At 47.5% G+C, this 21,342-nt stretch overlaps 1 protein-coding gene across 13 annotated transcripts in view; it reads right to left on the bottom strand.

Moving 5' to 3' along the window:
* MCF2L (MCF.2 cell line derived transforming sequence like) overlaps window positions 1–21,342 on the bottom strand; it is an 892,749-nt gene that overhangs the window by 134,972 nt on the left and 736,435 nt on the right. For all 13 annotated transcript variants that reach the window (XM_069637167.1, XM_069637165.1, XM_069637161.1 and 10 more), the window contains one exon: window positions 9,413–9,505. In XM_069637167.1, the coding sequence (XP_069493268.1) occupies window positions 9,413–9,505 (93 nt within the window). The remainder of the gene's footprint in view (window positions 1–9,412; window positions 9,506–21,342) is intronic.

Here is a 21,342-nt window from a genome sequence, read left to right as displayed (position 1 = left end):
CCTCCTTCTGTTCAATTCTTCTCTCGGGCCACTGGCTTCACCTGCCTCTGATCGACGCTCTGCCACATGCTCCGCTCTTTTCTCAAACCATCCCAGGTTACCCCCCCCATTGTCAGCTTCAGTGTTCACCCCTACACCTCTCCAAGTTCGCTCCCACCTACCAGGAGGACTTCGAGAGAAGTCCCTCTAGTCTAGCCACAAAAGGAAAGTAAAAACACAATGGCAGCATGAAAAATGTTTAGGGGGAGTGGGGGTCGCAGAAAATGAGGGGCAAGAAACCCAAAAGTGAAATTCTGTCCTAACAAGGTTTCATCCACTAAACTCCGTTGGTGATGGTACACGGTACAAATACCTTTAACGTTTAACATATGCTCATTTCCCTTTTGTTTTTCTTTTCCAGGATCCCCGGGGGAGTGGGAGCAGCTTCTTTTCGTGAGTAGGGCCAAGCATGCTTCAAATGTTTCCTCCTAATATTGAATAGTTTCCCCCCTCGCTCCAGGTCCACACCAAAGCCAAAAAGCTTGTATTAGTCTTATTCACTTGGAGTGAAAGGTTGCCAGCAGGAATATCACTAGCGTTATTTTGATATTTTCTTTTTTTTTTTTTTTTACAGGCATTCCAGGTTTCTTTGCCTTTAGAAAGAGGCTACAGCATCACCACATTTAACAGGTATTTCCATCCTTTTTTAACATTTGTACTAGTATGAACTGATTAAGTTAATTTTTCTCATTAAGTTTGCTATTGGAAGCTCATCGCCTTGACTAGTGCAAACAGTTTTTTTTTTCTTGGGTGTTTGTCAAGAACCTTGTGGCTGGGTTTCAGAGACAATAACTTTTCACGGCAGAATAATGGTCATTGCCTCTCTTGTTTTTCAAGACCTCTGATTATCTGGAATTGACTCTCAAAAATGTAGCTGTGCCTTCACTGAAAGAGTAATGTTCGTCTCAACCTTGCCATTAGCTTTGAAAGGTTTGTCATCAATTCAGAGTGTAGCGATTTCTACACTACATTCCTTTAGGCTTGATCAGATGCAAAATGATCTTGTGATGCTTCTCTTTTTAACCACTTCTGATCATGCAAACCACTGAGGAATAGTGTATGTTGCATTCTTGTGCCACTATGGGAAAGCCTGGTCACAGTGAGAGCAGTTTCATTCCAAAATGTCCCCTCACTAATCCCCACTAGTATTTTCTGATGAAACACCCATATTTCAGCTCCATACGTAAGAAATTGCGTTATCCTCTCCAGTTTACCAGCCCGTCTGGTCCACTTTTCAGGAGACATTTGCCATGTCTCCCAGTTAGTGCACTTAAAATTTTTGAGGAAAATGTTCTTTTTGCTGCTCCCTTCCACAGATTTCTTTGGGCCACCCTTTCTTTTTGCTTTGTTTTCAACCCTGCCCTGACATTTTGGAGGCAAGTAAAGCCTTCTCCTTTACTTCCCTTGCTCATTTGCTCAATCATATAGAGAAACTGACTAGTCCCCAAGAGTACTGAGAGAATATGTCTCACTTTGTAAATGTCTTGTACTGTTACACATGCACAGATCACCTAAAAGTGAAGTGCAGTTCGGATGCTTTGTATGCTTATATAATGGCTTTTCGGTTAATTTGCCAATGTGCCTAGGACATGCTCGTGGCAGCAGTGATATTTGTACTGTTTTTTTTTTACATTTTACTTGTGCACTTTTACATCTACTGTGAATGGCTACTAACGTGGCCTTTTTCATGCTTTCTCATGTCAGGAAATGCCTTAGGAGGGGCCTGGGACTTCATTGTCCCAATTCTCATCCCTGGTACCTGTAGGTCTGTGGCTGGGCAGATGATGTGACCAGTGGCCATTCATGATTGGCTAACCACTGGTAGTTTGAATGGTGCAGATTATTGCCATTGGTGAGATTGAGTAGGCTCCCAGCCCAAAACCTGGATAAAAGGATGGCTCCTGTAGCCATTTCACATATCATTGTTGGAGCCACGGCCCCTATGAAAAAGTGCAGCCGCTGTTGACCTGATGACAACCCTTGAAGCTGACCAGAACAGGCTACAGTGCTCTCCCAGTGAAGCCTTGCTCCTCTGTCCTGATCTCAAGAAGACCCTCATCTGTGATTTGACCCCTGGACCAGTGGGAATAACCAGTCTCGACCCCTGCTTGAGGATCTGTGCCTTTTGAGCCTTCTGAAGTTTTGTTGACCCAACCGGTGGACTGACCAGCTCTCTCCTGGGCTACCTCACTGTAGTTGTATAGATTCAGAGTGCAACCTTGGAACTTGGAGGATCTTCAAATTGTGTAACAAGACGCCGGATTCGGCATGTATAGCCTTCTAGCATGAACAGAAGCTCTGCTGGGGCTGCTAGTTTGTTTGTCCATTGAAGAAAGACAGTCACTGCCTGACCATGGTGACTCCCGTTGCAACACTCCTTCAATCCCTGGAGGTATACGGACGTGGTCTGCCGCCTCAGAACTCTTCACCTTTCCTATGTTTGGGTGTTCTGCTGAAAGCTGCCTGGTACCTATTCCTAAGTACCTTTGTACCGACAACCCCTAGGCCTTTCTCAATGGGACCAAGCACAGAAGAGTGTGTCCCCAAAGGATTCTTGAACACCAGCAATGATCTTTGAAGAAATCAGAGTAAGGGGGGATAAGTAACATACCTGTTTCTGTCCCCAAGTCCTTCATAGGATTACATGGGCTAAAATCCAGTCCCTAAAATCACTCCATGCTGACTTTGGTCGCTGAAGGCTTGGTCAAGGATCCCTTCCTAGGACTACATTTAGGACTGGGATTGAGTGATTTTACTAACAGGACTAACTTTTTGACTCTTATTAATCATACCCACTGGCACCTAGCACTACTGCAGTAGCTTTCTCAATAGACTGTTGAGTATTGCCACAGCACTGTATTGTTCAATAGTCCGATCCCTAAGCAGGGAAATCTGGACATCCACAATTTGTCTTTTTACAAGATAAAAAGAACGTCTTTTTGCCTTTACTGAAGAACCTAAGATTTGTTGTTTTTGGTTAATGAGGTAATTTCGCTTATGCTAAGATTTAGAGCATTCAGCTGCGCATGCAATGCATTTTTTGTTCCTGCCAGCAGGGTTGAGCAATGTTCTGTGAGAAACCTGAGGGCATCCTCGCATTTACTCCCCTTGGGGCCTCTTCTCAGGTGAACAGGGAAAGGCCACCGCCTTTAGTTCCTGACTCTGGGGTGGAGAAGTGAGGGAGGTGTTGGGTAAGAATTAGTGCAGTCTAACTGGTGTGGGACTACACACAACACTTACTCCTTGGTATTAGGCCCTCCTTTTAATATAGACCTGTACCTAACAAGTTGGTATTGTGACTGAGCAGCCAGCCAGGGTTATCTTAAAATGGGTAATCTGAGCTGTAGAGCTGTGTAATGAAACAGGTAAACACAGGTATCCAAGTAAACACAAACACACTTAAAGATATAATACATTAATGTATTTATACACAAAAATATTTAAAGTGTTCTTTAAAAAGCAGTAATTAGCTGTAACAATAATCCCAAATTAGGATTCAATTAAAAAAGTGAAAAATAAAGCAGGTGATAAGTTCATTCATATGTTACACATGTTCAAGCACCCGCAGGTGATGTCATTTGAGTTCAGTGTAGCATTTATATAGTATCACCTTTACAATATTGAGTTAGGGAAGCAAAGGTTAGGGTTAGATCAGAACAGACTGAGGTTATAAGAACAGTTAGATTCTCCCAAAGGGATGTAGGAAGTCAAATATCCCAGCATTAAAGTGGTCAACATTTAAGACCTGTAAGAGAATAAGAACTGTCAAAGCCAATAGGTTCAGAAGGAGGCCTTTAGGGAGCCAGGACAGCCAAAGTCAAAGGACAAAGTCAAAGTTCTGATACTCGTCGTCTTAGAACATTTTTCTTAAATAGTCAGTGTTCAAGAGAGAAATCACAGAAACTCAAGGAGTCAACATTAGAAAGCACAAGCTGTAAAGCCAATGTAAGGAATTTGAGGTCAAACTGGTGTTGGGTTAAATCGCACTCCCAAAGGTAGGAAGCACCCCAAATAAAATACCCCAAGCCCCACAGTACCATGAAAATGAAGAAAGTGTTCCAGCTGGTTGCCTTTGTGATGCCATGCAATAGACCCTTGTTCCTGGTCCTTGGTTGTGTTGACAAAAAGGGAGGACGTCTGACAGGCCACTGCGGCAGCACTCGAGAGAGGGTTTTCGCAGCAATGGATTTCTGTTGATTCAGTGGCTTTGTGGTTTTGGTGCCTTTTTCTCAGCGCCAATACCGAACGAAAAGCTCTGGTTAGGATTTCCTCAATTCGTTGGTCCGGGACTCTGGACACGGATGTCTTGCTTGTGCAGAGTCCTATGGATGCCTACAAAGATCTGTCTGGATTCTGAGGACAAAGCAATCATAAATGGTCGAAGTACCCCGTGTATTAGGCTTCTGCAGCCTTGGAAAGTTGCAGAAAGTCGGGGGATGCGCCAAAATAGAGTTTGTCTCGAGGCTAGATGGTCCCACCAGCCTAAGGGAGGAAGGCGCTGTCAGGGCCAGACAGGGGCCCAGTGTAGCAGCCACCAGTGTGGGAACATATTCATCCAGCAGATGCCATCTCTGTCCCACTTGTAGAACTCTCAGATGGGGAAGAGTGGCATCTGCTGGACCAACGCAGCATCAGGAGCAAGAAAAGGCTTCTAAACTACGATCCCCAGCAGCCTCCGGGAGCGGCACAGCCAGAACTAAGCATACGGGGCCGGAAGCCCCACGCGGACAATGCCCCAGCTACCGCGCACGCGCGAAATGGGATCGTGCATGCGCAGAAAGCGAAACCTCGTTCGCGCTCGACTTTCCTCACGGGCGGACGCAATTTCCTGAGCTCCGAGAAAGCGAAACTCCTACGCGGGGCCATCCCTCGCCTACATCTCCTCACCGCAGCCCCGCGGCTCTAAAGCTAAGTACTATTTCATCCCTGCATGAAGCGTTAAAGACCTTGTAACCCCTGAACTACTAACTGCATGACGGCACGGGGGGGATTGATAACCGGGAGGCACCCGATTAACGAAGGAGGCCAAAGGCGCATTTCTGGCACCAGGCGCATGATCATGTTTGGCACCCGACATACGTTGCTAATCGCATGAGGAATAGTGTGCGAGAGCTAACCACTGGTGAACTTAGCGAACAAGCAAACCGTATACTAATACTGTCTCATTTGGCAGACACAGCTCCCGGCTTCAAAGAGGACCGCTGGGGTAGCTGAGGAACCAGACTTCAGACAAGCACCGAAGCGAAGTCATTTACCATTTCATTTGGGGTTGATCGGTGTTGTGTTATCAATGTTGCGTTATCAACTGCCTGGTATTGGGTCCAGTACAAAACCAACGTTGGGGCACATGCGTTTGTAAAATGTATTCACATATTGTGCAGTTTGATTGGGATGGATTCCAGCCTGCATTTGTATCCAATGTCAGAAGGGGGGTTCAGCCTGTGATATTAACAAGAAAGCACTGTAAATTGAATCCACGTTCCACTGTTTGACACTGCAGTAAGTGTCGTACCATGCTGATTAGCCAAGTAGGCTATGAGGGACCCAGCTTCTGAATTTGTGTCAAGAAGATGAGCACCCACGCATGCTCAGTGCAGCTAACTGAGTGTGCCCCTTGAGGCAGTGTATGTACCAAAGCGTTCCTCAAAGGTGTGTAATAACAACCGACCACCTACAAGAGATCAGGAGCATGTTTACCCTCAAACCCCCTACCCATCCATAACTTCAACCTTACCCTCAACCCGGTGATCCTACAACCCCCATACCCATCCAATCCAAGGACCCTAACACTCTTTCCCCGTGGTGGTTGCGGTGTCCGGTGTGCTTTAAGTCCCAGGTGCCAAAACCACTGACGGGAGGAAGGAGTTCGTGCTACTTCTGCACTGGATCCAGGGACCCTGACAGGCGTCCTTTGCGGGGTGTTCCCAGTCGATTCGGTAACAGGATCAACACAGCTGCAGGGCTTCACCCTGGAACTTTGCGGTCCAGGAGGTTGATGCTGGCGTCTTCTCTCATCCTCTGCTTTGGATTCTGTCATCCAGTGGTCAGCTCTCTTCTTAGTCCCAAAAATCTCGCTTTTTATGCAAGTTCCCTTTCATTCATAGCCCTAGGCTCTTAATCACACAGAAGGGAGGCCGTCCTTTCAGCGAGCTGGACAATTGAAACTGGTTTCACTCAGGCACACCTAGAGACAAAGGACAGGGACGTTTCGGGACCCTCCCTCACTTCCTGCCTTTCCAGACACACAGGAGCCGGGGTGGGTGGGGGGGACTGCCGGGCTGAAGCCCGCCAAAGGCAAAACTACACAAAGGGCTCAAACCTGATGCACACAGAGTAAAAGCCTAGAAGAAACTAACTAACAAGAAAAGGCGAATAAAGAAGATGGGCCATTTTGGGAAAATAGAAACCACTGCCACCAGCCATTCAAGTGAGACAGCGTAATGAGGAATGGTTTAAAGGAGTTACTAGGTTACTACGTAACCCCCCCCCCCCCCAACACTCCACATAGGGTGGTGTGTTCTGGACCCATAAGGTAAAGGTAAGTAAGACAGTTTGTCCAGTTACTATTCTTGGAAACAGTAGTTCACCCAAGAAAAGGTAGTTAAACATTAGGAGAGGTCTTAGGGACTTGTCAGTGGCACCGCACAAAAGTTGCTATGTGTCACAATGCAAAAGAATATGCTAATGAAGTTTACCAGACCCCATAAAATAGTAAGGAACATAGAAAATCGTAGTGAGAAAAACACATGTGTGAGTGAGAAAAAGGTCCCACTCACTCAGGAGTCAAATTTCAAAAGCCCCGAGTCCAGAAAAAGACCTGGGGGTCTCTAAGGTTAAAGGGAATTGGCACAGCAATGAAATTTCTCCCTAACAGTAGGATCACCTGGTTGGAGGGTTCTTGGTGCGGAGATCTCCTTACCTGAGACGCAGTATAGCCCCTTTTCCCTCTGAAAAAAGACCCAACCCTCCCTTGGCCTTTATGGGCTACTGCAAGACATCTTCGCTCATTTCCCCGCCTTTGACCTGTTGCAGTACTGGGACGAGGAAGAGGCGACTAGGAATAGTGAACACCAATAGGTATTTTCACCACTTTGTTACTGAGAATAAGAAGAAGACTGAATTAACACTATTGGGGAAGTCAGGCATGCCCCACAAATAGGTTGATTAGAGGTCAGGCAATTGAACTTTGACCCACAGCTGTCGAACCTTATTACTCCTATGGAGTACAAGATGCAGGGCTGCACATCATGGAGAAGGACCTGTGTGCGAGCAGGCAGAGCATGGCACGGAACGGGCTGGAGAGAAGCATGTCGGAGCCAGGATTGGGAACCGCGCGAGTCCAGAGAAGTAGACGCATAGGCGAGACCAGGCTGTGAGAGGGTCTAATTATCTGGCCGAGCTCCGGTTGCCGATAACAGGAGGAAGCTGTGCTCCGCCCGAAGCCCACAGTCACTGCAGCAAATGGGAGAGCAAAGGAAGCTCTTTGTGGCCGCTGCGAGGGAGGCGAAGCTCATGGATTTAGGAGGTTAGGGCAAGAAGAACTGGTGGAGCGGCAGAGAGCAGTCACGCATAACGAGTAAGCGTAATGCAGGAAACACTCTGACCAGAGCGCCCCGGACATGTGTTCTGAGAATGCCGAACAAATTGAAATAATTAAACTATGGATGGAAATATTAAGCAAATATTGAATACCGAACAGAATGAAAATGATGTGGGCAAAGCTACAAGATGATCAAAGCCAAATAGGATAGTGCCTATTTAAAAGATGTGAAATAAGGGTGCATAAGGGCTCAAGTGTCCAAGAGCCTGAGAAAAAGGTGGGGTATAAGTAAGACCACTACAAAGTGAACTTTATGAATAAATACCATGTGGCAAGGCCAAAGACTGGCAGAAGTTGGGTGACACACTGTGGGAAAGCCAAGAGGCTAACCAAGAGAAGTCAAGAGTGTAAACTGGCACATAAAGCTAAGAGGCCAACCAGGAGAAGCTAAGTGAAACTTAATCTGTACACAGGGGCAAATATAAAAGGAACTGCATGGGCTGAAGAGCCTAGGGTTCCTGGTTGGGTGGCCTACGATGGATGGACCTTGTGGTCTGACAACTGTGCTTAAACCAGGGAACCATTGATTGTGAAAGATAAAGACATTGTGAAACAAACCAAGGAACACTATGTGAACTGTTAATGCAATTCAGAACAAGTGTCAAGTTGACCCGAAGTTATGTGGAACATTGAAAGTTTGAAAACAAGTATAAGTTGATACGTTGGAGTCTTGGGGAAGGGAACCCTGAGGCTTGATGAACTGCAATGCTGTCTTGAGGACTCGTATAGAAGGCAACGTTCACTGAGACAAGTTTTTCATCCATCTCCTTTTGATTTAGTTTGTGCCACAACCTTTGCCTGCTCACCAGATCAAAATCAGAGGAACTATCTAGAAAAGGCAGAAAGTACAGCATCATGCTCCATCTACTGTTTTTTTTAATGATGTTCTTCAGGGCGAATACTTGATAGACTGCACAGTGCTGGATGGAATCCTTTTGTACTTGCTTATCTACGGCCCATTCTTGAAGATTTTTTGGTATGGCTCTAGAATATGTTTGTTGAAATCTATTAGGCTTATTGGCCTCAACTAACTTCATCTCATTGGGAGGAACATTTTTTTGTATATCTGGGGACAGTATCACCCTAGACCATGATGCTAGAAACATACGATTATTTGGGAAGGTGTACATTTACTACCTTTCATATTTATGGGTAAAACCAGCAGCCTAAAGGTATGCTTTAGAGTTATGTAGATCAATGAAGCATACCCACTATGGCTATTTGGTATGCATGAACCTCTTGCATAGCTGTAAGGATGACTGGCATGGAAAAAATACTTTCAAATCCTGAAACAGTACGCACAAGCAGGCAGAGCTGTAAGCACCTTCTATTGCAGAAGAACGTGGGTTGTGGTTGTATTTTCTAGCATATCATAAACCTTCATGCAGGAGGGAGCTTCAGGAGGCAACATTTGTAATGCCTTTTTGGGTCTAGGGTCTCGCCAGAGTAGGGAAGCAGATTCAGAAATTTGGATAAAAATAAATTCCTCTTTGGTTACACCCTTTTTGTTCTATGTTCCTATGAACATCAGAAAAAAAGGTTTCTGGTACACCATCTAAAGTCAAAGAAATGCTCAAATAATCAAGCAAACACATTTGCATACAATTCAAGAACAGAAACGGCACCTGAATCTAGGCATTGGGAGGGGTGTCTAAAACAAGGTGAAGTACACAGCAAAAAAGATCACTATATTTTATCAGAAGGTATCATTCAGACATTAACAGGTACAAAACAAATAAAACAAATGATGCTATCTTATGAAAAATTACATACCTGAAAAAATGTAGCATCAGAACACTGCCGCCATAAACTTTCAGACCTTGGTTTATTTTGACAATATTTTTCATACATCTGAAAATCCTCCATCTAGACGTCAAGAAAACAGAAATAAACTGATTAAAGAATGCCATTCCACTGAATACATCAAATGTTCATACAGTAAAGACATACAACACTTCAAAATGCATTCAGCAGATGGATTTCCTACAAACCTTAATGCTTGAAGGAACAAACAAGAGTAGATAGGGGCAGATACGTAGCTGCATTCACAACACTGTCTACCCATGTTGTGGTAGATCACATTAAAGAAAATGAGACAACCTTATTATGGGTGATCATGTAAATATGTGTGTTGTGACATGGGAAATTCAAGTGGTATATTCGGGCTTGTGATGCTTTTCAGAATCACTTGGGAGATTTCCTTTAGAATCACTACTGGTGTAGCATTCTGAGAAGCCAGACTTAGAGGACCTGCAAAGGTTTCACACAAGTCTAACCAAACTCTTACCTGGTAAAAAGGCTGAGTAGTAGGGCTCAGACTAAGGAGAACAGGAGTTGGGGTAAAGTGCAAACAACATACGCAAGAGATTTTACGCACTAGTTTTTCCACACAGTAAAGTACAAAAACACTGAATTTCTTTAGCAATAAGTGCATGAAATCAATTACTAAAAGGTAAGTATAAGGAACAAGTTACTTACCTGTAACTGTTGTTCTCCAGCATGGGTCTGGCATGGATTCACATGCTCATGAATATTCCCCATCGTCAGGCCGGGAATCCTTGGTATAGAAAAAAAAAATCAGTATCAGTTTCATTTCTGATCTGTCTTTCTTAGTAGTAACCAATCACTGGTCTCTGGGTCATACTGCCCCCAGCCAATGACTGCCCTCTCCCTGAGGATGGCCCCGCCTCTGGCAGCCATCCTCAGATTTGGTAGCACGTAAAGTGGCAGTATGACCAAGTGAAGAGCCGCAGAGGAGTAGGCGGGACGGTTCGCATGTGAATCCATGCCAGACCCATGCTGGAGAACAACAGTTACAGGTAAGTAACTTGTTCCTTCTCCAGCATGGGGTCTGGCATGGATTCACATGCTCATGAATAAGAGAATACATAGCAGTACACACATGCACAACCACGGGAGGTGGCAACAGGCTCAACATTAAGCAATACAACAACTCAACATTAAGCATCTCTTACCTTCTCACCAGGCTCACCTTAGGCAAACACGTTGCGCAGCACTGCCTGGCCGACCCTGGACTCCTCCCTGGAGTCCCGATCGACGCAGTAGTATCTTGTGAAGGTGTGCGTCGACCTCCACGTCGCATCCCTGCAGATGTCCAGCAGGGCACACCAGACAGGAACGCCGTGGTAGCAGCGATCGCTCTGGTCGAATGGGCTCTCGGACGGCCAGGCAGCGGTCGTTTTGCCAACCGGTGACAGTGCATGATGCAGCCGGAGAGCCATCTGGAAAGGAAGTCTTCGAGAGAGCCTTCCCTTGATTCACAGTCCCAAAGTTCACAAACAGCTGTGACGTCTTCCGAAAACTCTTTGTGCGGTCCACGTAGAACTTCAGCGCTATAGCTACATCCAGCGAGTGCAAAGTCCTCTCGGCCGGCGACGAAGGCGACGGGAAGAAAACTGGCAACACCAAGGGCTCGTTGAGGTGGAAGTCCGACGGCACCTTGGGCATAAAGGAGGGGTGCGTCCTCAGCACCACCCTCGCGTCATGAAAAGTCAAGTATGGAGGCTTGCAAGATAGGGCCTGGATCTCTCCCACTCGTCGTGCGGAGGTGATGGCCACGAGGAAAGCTGTCTTCCATGACAGGAACTTCAAAGGCACCAAATGCATAGGCTCGAATGGGGCCCCCATGAGCCTGGTCAGCACCACATTAAGCTCCCACGCCGGGGCAGGAGCCATCACCGGCGGGAATGATCGGAATAGTCCCTTCATGAATTCTTTCACCAGGCGATGAGACCACAAGGATGCCCGTCCCGTAGTCCTGGTATATCGGGAGATTGCAGCCAGATGCATTTTGATGGAGGCGTGAGCCAGTCCAGCTTTGGCCAGCGACAGTAGTTACGGCAGTACTTGAAGGGCCGTAATCCGCAGAGGGTTAATCTTCTGTGCACGGCACCAGACAGAGAACCTCTTCCATTTATGTCCGTAGCACTCGAGAGTTGAGGCCGCCCTGGCCTTTGCAAGAACCACTCTGCAGTCGGCTGGGATGTCGTACCCTCCAAACTCTAGTGCTGCAGGAGCCAGGCCTGCAAGTTCAGCAACTCCGGGTTGTGGTGAAGAATGGCGCCTCCTTCTCTGGAGAGAAGGTCTGCGTCCGTCGGCAGCTTGACTGGTGTGGACGTTGACAAGTCCAGAAGGTCCGGGAACCACATCTGTCTTGGCCACGCCGGTGCGACGAGGATCATCCTGCACCGGGACCTCTTGAGCTGGTTGATGAGCCGGAGCAGCAAGGGCAGCGGAGGGAACGCATAAAGAAATAGGCCATCCCAGGGGAACGAGAAAGCATCGCCCATGCTCCTCGGCTGGGGGAACCTGCTGGCAAACCTCCGGCACTTTGAATTTGTCGTCGTCTCGAAGAGAACGATTTGGGGTTCGCCCCATCGTCAGAAGAGTCGATCCACTTGATCCTGGCGTAGTTCCCACTCGTGGCACGAGCGCAGCTCCCTGCTGAGTGAGTCGCGATCGTGTTTTTTATTCCTGCCAGATGAAGAGGCACCAGAAACATCAGTTGGGCGACGGCCCAATGCCACAGGTCTTGGGCTTCCTTGGATAGGGCCGGGGACCTGGTTCCGCCCTGCTTCCGGATGTAGAACATTTTGGTGGTGTTGTCAGTGAAGATCCTCACCACCTTGCCCTTGAGGGATGGAAGAAAGGACCTGAGGGCCCAGAACACTGCGCGGAGCTCCAAGATGTTGATGTGGAGTGACTTCTCTTCCGGGAGCCAAAGGCCTCTCGCGTGAAGATCTCCGGAGTGCGCTCCCCAACCTTCCAGGGAGGCGTCCGTCGTCACCGTCACCTGGTGAGCTGGGGTCTGAAAGTCCGTGCCCACCGACAGATGGGAGCGGGTACCCCACCACCGGATCGCCTGACGGAACGTCTCGTTGAGAGGGATCCTGTCCTCGAAGCTGCCTGTCGACTGGACCCAGCGGGCGTCTAGGAACTCTTGTAAGGGGCGCATCCGAAGCCTGCAAAGGTGCACCAGATAAATGCAGGAGAACATCATCCCGAGGAGGGACTCGATAGATCTTACCCTGGCCATGTCCGTGGCCAGCAGACGCTGCACCTTGCCCAGAATGGTCCTGGTCCTTTCCTCCTATGGCGAGGCAAGCCGAGCCACTGTGTCGAGCTTGGCTCCCAGAAACAGGGCGACTTGCGACGGAACCAGGTGGGATTTTGGAAAGTTGATGGAGAATCCCAGGTCCGTGAGCAGCTGGACGGTCTCCGCAGTGTGCTCCACAGCGAGCTCTCTTGTCCTTGCCCGGATGAGCTAGTCGTCCAGGTAGGGGTAGACGTGGATCCCCTGTAGGCGCAGCCGCGCCGCCACCGGTGCGAGGTACTTGGTGAACACCCTGGGTGCCAACTTCAATCCGAACAGGAGGGCCTTGAACTGGTAGTGCCGCCCTTGGACCACGAACCTGAGGAACTTTCGGTGTCTTTTTAGAATGGGGATGTGGAAGTACGCATCCTCCAAGTCCAACGACGACAGGAAATCGCCCTCCTCCAGCTGTCCTAGCACGTGCTGGAGGGTGACCATATGGAACTTCTGTGCCTTGATGTACTTGTTCAGTCGTCGCAGGTCCAGGATCGGGCGCCATCCTCCTGTCTTCTTTTTTACGAGGAAGTACCTTGAGTAAACTCCGGAGCCCCGAAGCCTCTTTGGGACGAGCTCGATGAGCATCGCCCTTTCTTCCAACAGTAGTTGAGGGACGTGATTTTCCTTCCTGGCCACGGGTGGAACGCGAGGGCACTTCTTCTGAAACTCGAGGGCGTGCCCTTGGGCCAGGGCGTCCAGCACCCAGCGGTCGGTGGAGATGGACTCCCACACGCTGACGAACCTCGCCAGCCGGCCTCCCACCGGGGTGCTTCGGCGGGGGCCCGACCCCACGGTCGGTTCAATCTTGTTTGGAAGCCACCTGACTTGCCGCGTCCCCTGTAGGCTTCCTGGGACGAAGATCTTGCCGCTTGGCGGTACATGGAGGAGCCACATCCGAATCCCTTAGAGGCACCTTGTCTGCCTCCGGAGCTCCGAAAGGACGGCCGTCGTTGTTGGAGCACTCCCAGTGCCCGGGCAGTCTCTGTGTCTGTCTTGATGGCCTGAAAGGACTCATCAACCGCCTTCCCAAACAGGTTGTTCCCGTCGAAGGGCATGTCCAAAACCTTGGTTTGCACGTCCTGGCGAAAATCCGTGGCCTTGAGCCATCCTCGTCGTCTCAAGCAAACGCCGTTGCCCAACTGACGGAAACCGGTGTTACCGATGTCCGTTGCCACTGTGATGGCGTGGTCCGAAGCAATCTCACCCTCCTGTAGGATTTCAAGGGCCTCAGCCCTTTTGGCATCCGGAAGGAAGTCCAACAGAGGGGCCATTTTGAACCACAACTCGCTGTCGTAGCGGGCTATGATAGCCAGGGCGTTGGCCGCCTTGATAGTCGTCGCTGCGGATGAGATGATCCGTCGTCCCATCGTGTCCAGCTTCCTGCCCTCGCCGTCTGGCGGCGAAGTTGATGTCGAGGCCGATGCCCCCCAGCTTTCTTCTTTGCCGCCGCCGAGACGACCGAATCCGGGGTAGGTTGCGCCCGAAGGCACAGGGGGGCAGCGTCAGGGACCCGGTACTTCTCGTACCGGTCCCTCTTTGCCGGCGCCGTGGCAGGGTTCTTGAGGAGAGCGAGCCCCTCATCCCAGATGTCATCAAGAAGCGGTACGGCGAGGACCGTCTTCCTTTTAGCCTTGCGCCGTTGGTAAAGGAACCCTTCCTTCTTCTCTTCTGGGCAGAGCTGGAAGAGCTTGGATGCCCTGGAAATCATGGCATGAAAGGATCCAATCTCGTCGGGCGGGGACGCTCGAGCAGGGGGCGACGGGGGACACGTCCCGTCGTCGCCTCCGTCGTCAGTGCCTGTATCATCCCCGTGGGGAAGGCAGAGCAGGCCGCAGAGGTGGGAGAGGTGGCGTAGGATGCGTCGTCGTCCTCTTATGCGGTGGACCTTCCGAAGGTCCTGGCTCCGGTTCCCCCGTCGGGTCTGGCTCAGGTACCTCCGTCGGGGGGAGGGGCAACCTTGTCCTCATCTCCGAGCAGAAGGACCGAATCGCTGACAAAATGGCCTCCGAAGTGTCCTGCGGCGCCGGAAACGACGGGTGCGAGGACCCTTAAGGAGCCTCGTCGGCAACATCGTCGCTCTCGTCGTCGCCCTCGTCGGGATCCCTCCCGATGGGCTGGGCCTCTTCCACGACTTCGATGAGCTCTTCTTCATAGGTCGTGTCCGTATCCACGATGGCCACCAGCCCCTCCCCCACCTTTTCCAACGAGGACTTCGTGGGGGTCTTCTCAATGGGCCTGAAAGACTCCCTCCGTGGTGGCAGGGAGACTCTGGGTCCTGAGGTCGCCTCCACTGGTGTAGCCTCCACAGGCTGAGCCAGGGCCGCAGCGACATCCTCAATCGAGGTCTTAGCAGGGTGAATTAAGGCCATCGTCACCTTCTGTACGCCTGGGGCCTTCACCTTGGGGGGAGGGTCCGAGCCTCGCTCCCCCTCTGCCGGAATCTTCAAGATCGACCGGGGCCTCTTCAGAAGCTTTGCCGGGTTTTCAGACTTCCTCTTACCCGAGCCAGAGCGTTGGCTCGTGGTTGATGGCGCCGGGGAGGATGCGCCCTGCCTGGCAGCCAAGGAGCCCGACCGTTCGGCGCTCCCGGTGCCCGCGGACTCGCAGTGCTTAGCCTTTTGTTGGGCCCCCGTCGCCGGAACGTCTTCACAGGACTTAGAAGACCGCTTGAACTTCTTTTTCTTCTTCTCGCCTGACGGGCTCTTCCCTTCCAGCCAGTTGGCGAGACGGAGGTGGTGCTCCATCATGGTCCGCTCCGACATGTTCCCACAAAACGCACAGTCCTTCTCTGTGTGCGTCTTGTCCTCATGGAGACAGTAGAGGCATAACAAATGCTCGTCCTCTTTGAAAACATTCTGAAGCTGGCATCCAGGGCAGGTCCTGAACAGCTTCCCGGGCGTCGAGCTTCCTTTCTCCTGGGCTATGTCCGGGGTAGGCCTTGGAACTTCTGGAATCCTCCAAAAGCGTAACTCGACGAAATCTTCACCCTTGAGGGGCGTAGAAAACTGAAGCGGATCCCAGTTGATCGGATGTAGAAACGGTGGAGCTTGAGGCTCTATTTAACCGAAAAATTAGAAAAATCTCCTGAAAAAGTGCGAAAATGCAGCAAAAGCTCGAGAGCAATAGCACGAGGATCCCAACACGTGAACGTGCGGTAAAAATCTGAGGATGGCTGCCAGAGGTGGGGCTTAGGGAGAGGGCAGACATTGGCTGGGGGCAGTATGACCCAGAGACCAGTGATTGGTTACTACTAAGAAAGACAGATCAGAAACGAAACTGATACTGATTTTTTTTTCTATACCGAGGATTCCCGGCCTGACGACGGGAATATTCATGAGCATGTGAATCCATGCCAGACCCCATGCTGGAGAACAATACATAAACAATCACACTTGGGAATTCACACAGTTTCAATAGCAACACCAACACTATTCCGAGCAAGTCCAACCCTATCCTAAGAACAAAGTCCACCAATGCTCAAGGTAAGTAAAAAGCTTTTGGCAATTTAGTGGTAGTTTGAAATGTTACTCCTAGTCCTCCCCTAGGGAGCAATAGGGCTTGGAACAGTAGTTAATAGAGGCAGTACAAGACAGGTAAGCAACCCAGCATCCCATTCACTGAGCAAGACAATGAACAACCCCACATAAGTTAGGGCTGTTAGACACAAATTCTCTCATCGTCGGTTCCAGCATTGGAAGATTGGGGGCTACAAATGCAGAATAGATGTTGGATGACAACTATGAAAACAGTCACATCAGGCTTTTCTGGCATGCATCTGGGAGGACCATGGGGCACGTTAGGCATCTCCAACAGAACTCTGGTGCCAAAACTTTCCCTTTTGGCGATGGGAAGCTGCAGCGAGGTCCCATGCCTACAAGGAGGATGCTTGACTCACAGCGCCAGGCTGAATGAGTTTCCAACAACAGAAGACCACCTCTCCCCACCCACTTTCAAATGCTGTTCTCCAGAAACAAGGCTTAGAGCTCTGGGGCGAGGACCTCATGATCAGGGCTTGAACTGTTTAGGTCCAAAATATAAAAGTTGGGTGGTACCATTGGAGGTCTGTAGATGGAAAATCAGGGGTTAGCCTAGAGATAGAAGGGTTGGTGCAATTGTGGTCTAGCAGCAGTCCTCTGGCATCCGCGAGGCCTACTCAAATCCTTGGTTACAGTAGCCGAGTGAAGAATGGCTCCAGATCCTCTTCTACTATCCAACCTCCAGAGCAGAGGGGACCCCAACCATTACATGAAGGGACTTGCTACATTAACATTTCTGGGTGGCTGTCCAGTCAATGACGAACAGCATAAAGACACCCATCTTCAGTCCCATACCTAGTCAAAGATAGTTCTTTGCAAACAGAAAACTACCTGGGCTGTGGCCAGTGAACAGGATGCCCAAATATGGCCACATTCTCTAAGTCCATAAGGGAGACAACAAAAACAAAGAATGGGATTAAAACATGGTCAGCCCATTTCAACTCTGTAGTGCACAATTTTCTGCCACCTGCTAAGGTAGAAAAGATGCACAAAGTGTTCCCAAAGAGGTACAAATAAAGTTACCACTGCCACCAGCATGCCCTGGTTTCACTTAGAATAAGAAAAATCCCATCCGCCAAAAAGAAGGGAAAAATGAGGTTTACTCTTCTTAAGGCAGGCACCAGTGATACAATAGACATATGGGGGGTCAGGGTCCTGCTGCACTCGGAGGCGTTAGGAATGAACAGTGCCACCAGATTCAAATCAGTTAAGCCAGAGGTATCAAAAGAACCTGCTCCCAAAAATCAGGTCTGGGTGTTAAACAGTCAGCAGAAATGATGTGCATTCCATTGAAGTGGGTGGGAAATCAGCAAGATTAAATGGTTTTCTTAACAGAGCCATTCTTTGATAGGATGGACAAGTTATACTTTAGAGGAGCAGACGATTATGTCACTAATAGACTACGCCCCCTCCTTTCTGTCATATTGAAACAAAACTAGAAGAGCACTACGTGCGACACCAGGTATTGTCCCAATGGCGCACTGAGTGTATGAGAGACGTTATGCAATCAGACAACCGTATTGAATGTGCCCTCGCACTGAGACGGTAGGAGGATGTAGACAAACTATTGGACATAGAAGAGCTGTAAGTACAAACTGACAGCTGCAGAGTGATGTCACAAAGAAAAGTCACGAGGACACACAAACGATATGCAAATACTTAAAGAATAAAGTTGTAACTGAAGTCACAAGAGAAACATGTAATCAAATCTGAAGAAATCGTGTGCACCAAAGAAATAAGTGAGAAGAAATGAAGTGAATATACATAAGCAGAAATGCAAGGTAGCTGAGACCTATATAAACTTGCTTCAGATGAAAACATAACGGGACTAAAGTGGCCATGAGAAAAAGATAGGCGTCAGACTTGTGTTGAACCCAATTGAGCTACCTTAGAGACAGACCAGGGCTGCAGAGTCAGGAGACCCTGGAAAAACAACTCAATGTGAGGAACAAAGAGGTGCCTATTGGCCTGGGATTAAGGAAGCCACATCAAGGAATAATTGCAAGGCACAAAGGGGGTCGAAGAGGATAACCAATCGCTCCTTTCAATAGTTTATTTAAAGTTTCCCACATATGATGACATCATAGCTGACGTACATTTAGGTATAAAACCTGTGTGGAATCGAAATTGAAGTGTGAGGGAGTGGGCTGCAGTTTGTTTTTCACCAGATTACCTTATTTTATTGAGCTGATAATAAAGTAGTACTTTGCCATATTCTTTGAGTCTGTCTGGTTATTTGGGTGTGAAATCATTATTGGTAATTCCATCGAGCACACGAGACGCTTCAAGGTGCTATTGCACAATAGGTGATGAGTCAGAGTTCAAATAAAATGTACAGGTAACCCAAGAGAAGTTATTTATGTGGGACAGGGTCTAGCATTTTAAGAGGGCACTAGGGAAGATATCCGTTACAGACTTCCTATAAATGTTGAGGGTTTACAGCTGTCTCTAATCTAAACCCCATTCTGAAATAAGTGACATATGCAAATGAAATTTGCTCCCAGAGTCAGAGATAACTGGTCGATGGAGATGTAATCCTTGGTGTTCGTGCATGTGTGGGCTACAGCAAAAAGGCGAGGACAGGGAAAAATTGAGTAATGTATTCATGATGTTTTGCTTGGTAGTAGGTGATAGAGGGTTTTGTATGCTGGATGGATTTCGTCAAAAGATTCCAAATGGATTTAATTGAGTTATGTATTAAAGGGGATTTGTGTAGGTGGAATGTGGTGTGTGAACTGGAAGTAGCACAGTAGTAAGAAAACCAGAGAGATAAAGATGTTGAATGATCTTTAAGTGGTACATTAGTTAAGAGCCATGCATTTGTGAGAACAATTGATTAAACTGGGCAATTCGTAACCTAATTTTGTGATGAAAAATTCAATCTTACAAACACTATATAGTAATTATGTCTATCTAACAAATGGATCTAGTTAATATATTGTACGTCGTTTATTGTAAGTACAGTATGCGTAGTGGATATTCGTCTATGGTTATTGTTGATTTGTGTAATTTATGAATGAGAGTAAGTTTGTTCAAAACACGTACATTAATAGAAAATGAAATGTTTTTAAGCAGTGACTGTTTCCCATGCTTCTCTGAGCTTTAACAAGGCTAAAGCTTGTATCAGAATAAAAGTTCAATGTACATTTTATTTTTGTTAAAGCCACCACTACGCATGTATGTGTGCTCTAATACTCTCCCTAGTGTAATAATCTGCAGTATAAACCCTGGACTGCCACGGAGGATCACACAAACACGTTATTGTTACCATCCCTGACTGAGTACCTTAAAGGGCCGCACATTTTACAAATGGTAAGAAGGCACAACAGGTCAGCGTTTAAAGGCAAGTTTTGCAAGAATAGAAAAGTGACCACAGCATCACAGTTTTGTATTCTAATTGATGCAATTTAAGAATACTTTTGAAAAAGAAAGAAAACGCTGCTTTGATTAATCTTTTTCTTCCCAGAATGCACCTCAAATAGCGGCCACCAATAGATAACCAATATGCTTACACTTGAGAAGAAGCACTGATTGGAGTGCTGGCTTTGTCTCCATTGCATGGCTGCCGATGATCACGGGCTCTACAGGTTGTAGCCGTTTCAGTGGCATGCCTGACTACTTCGGACCCAAACTAGTTTTCCATGAACCCATGTACATTGGCTCTGGGTCGTGCAGTAACTTCAAGAATGTTGATGAGCCAACCAAACAAAGGTTTACAATCATTAAGCGTTTTGCTAGAACGTGGGAAGTAGCCAGCACACCTACATTTAATATGTTTCCATTGTGTTGTGGAGGGGGGTCGGGTTAGTCATTTCAGGAACAAAACACAATATTAACTAACAAAAAGGAAACAGCTGCCAAGAGTAGAATCTACTCCAGATAGAAACATTTTAATAATCTGAAGTGTAGGCCAGTCTCGTGTCAGCATTTTGGGTCTATTATTTCCCTAATAAGTATGTAGCCAACCCCGACTGTAGGCTTTGTTTCTCTTAGAACATACAGTCAAGGACAGGGAATGTTTTTAGTAAAGAAGGTCAAACAATCGCTGATGGAATTTGGAGATAAAATTAAATGGCTGTCCAAACCACGAGTGCTCAGATCCACACGAACCAATCGAGGTGCCTCAGTAGGCCCTTGGTGCCTCTGCAGATTGACAAGTTGCAGCTGTACAGGTTTATCTGTATTTGTCTATCAAAAACAAATTCTTCAGCTGGAGTAGCATACCTTGTAGCCCTCATTTCCTTTGCACCAACTCACCCCAGATGGTGTGGGGTAGATGTCCCTTGCATGGTGTTAAAAAAAAGTTAGGATTTGCAGTATCCCACAAGGGAGATACCACCCGGTGGTCGGTCATTTTTTCGAAAAAACAATGTCGAATGATAATTTTTTCAAAAAAATGTTGAAAAAAAAATGTCGAATTCCGTTTTTTTTAATTATATATTTATTTTGGGGTTCGGGATAAAAAAAATGGGTAAAACCAAAAAAAAATTAAAAAAAGGGGGATTGGCGGAACCCCCCCATTTCGAAAAAAAGTGCATTAAAAAAAATTAGACATTTTTTTTTGACTTTTTTTTCCTCGAAAAAATGTCTTTCTACAATATTGGTTTCGAAATTTTCACTATAAACCATACCACCCAGGTGCAAGGTATGTGGATTGCTGTGGCATGCAATGGGAACACCTTACAACACATTTACATGCAATAATACAATAATACATAATCAGTTTAGAAATATGTAAGCAGGGTAGTAAATGCAAAATGCAAACCGCTTCATGCGGACAAACAAATCAAAGGGTAACTGCAATTGTGGACTGTTCCATATTAAACCACCCACCTCCAAAGTTCACCAATCAACTCCAGTAAAGCTATGATCCTCAGAGTGCAAAAACCAAAGAATGGTGGGCAACGTGGGTATGTAAAGAGCGTGTAGAATCAGTAGGTAGAACTCTGGGGCTCATACAAAAGAGCAAAACATGTTCATATCTATGGTGTTAATCTTGCACCCGGAAAGCTTGAAGAGTCATCTGTGATCAGTCTGTTACAAGTCTACATGCTCCG

This window comes from Ambystoma mexicanum, chromosome 7p (genome assembly GCF_040938575.1).
Source record: "Ambystoma mexicanum isolate Mex_15411 chromosome 7p, UKY_AmexF1_1, whole genome shotgun sequence".
In the NCBI taxonomy this organism is placed as follows: Eukaryota; Metazoa; Chordata; class Amphibia; order Caudata; family Ambystomatidae; genus Ambystoma; species Ambystoma mexicanum.
The sequence above is the reverse complement of the archived record's forward strand: the minus strand, read 5'-3'. Positions and strand labels throughout refer to the sequence as shown.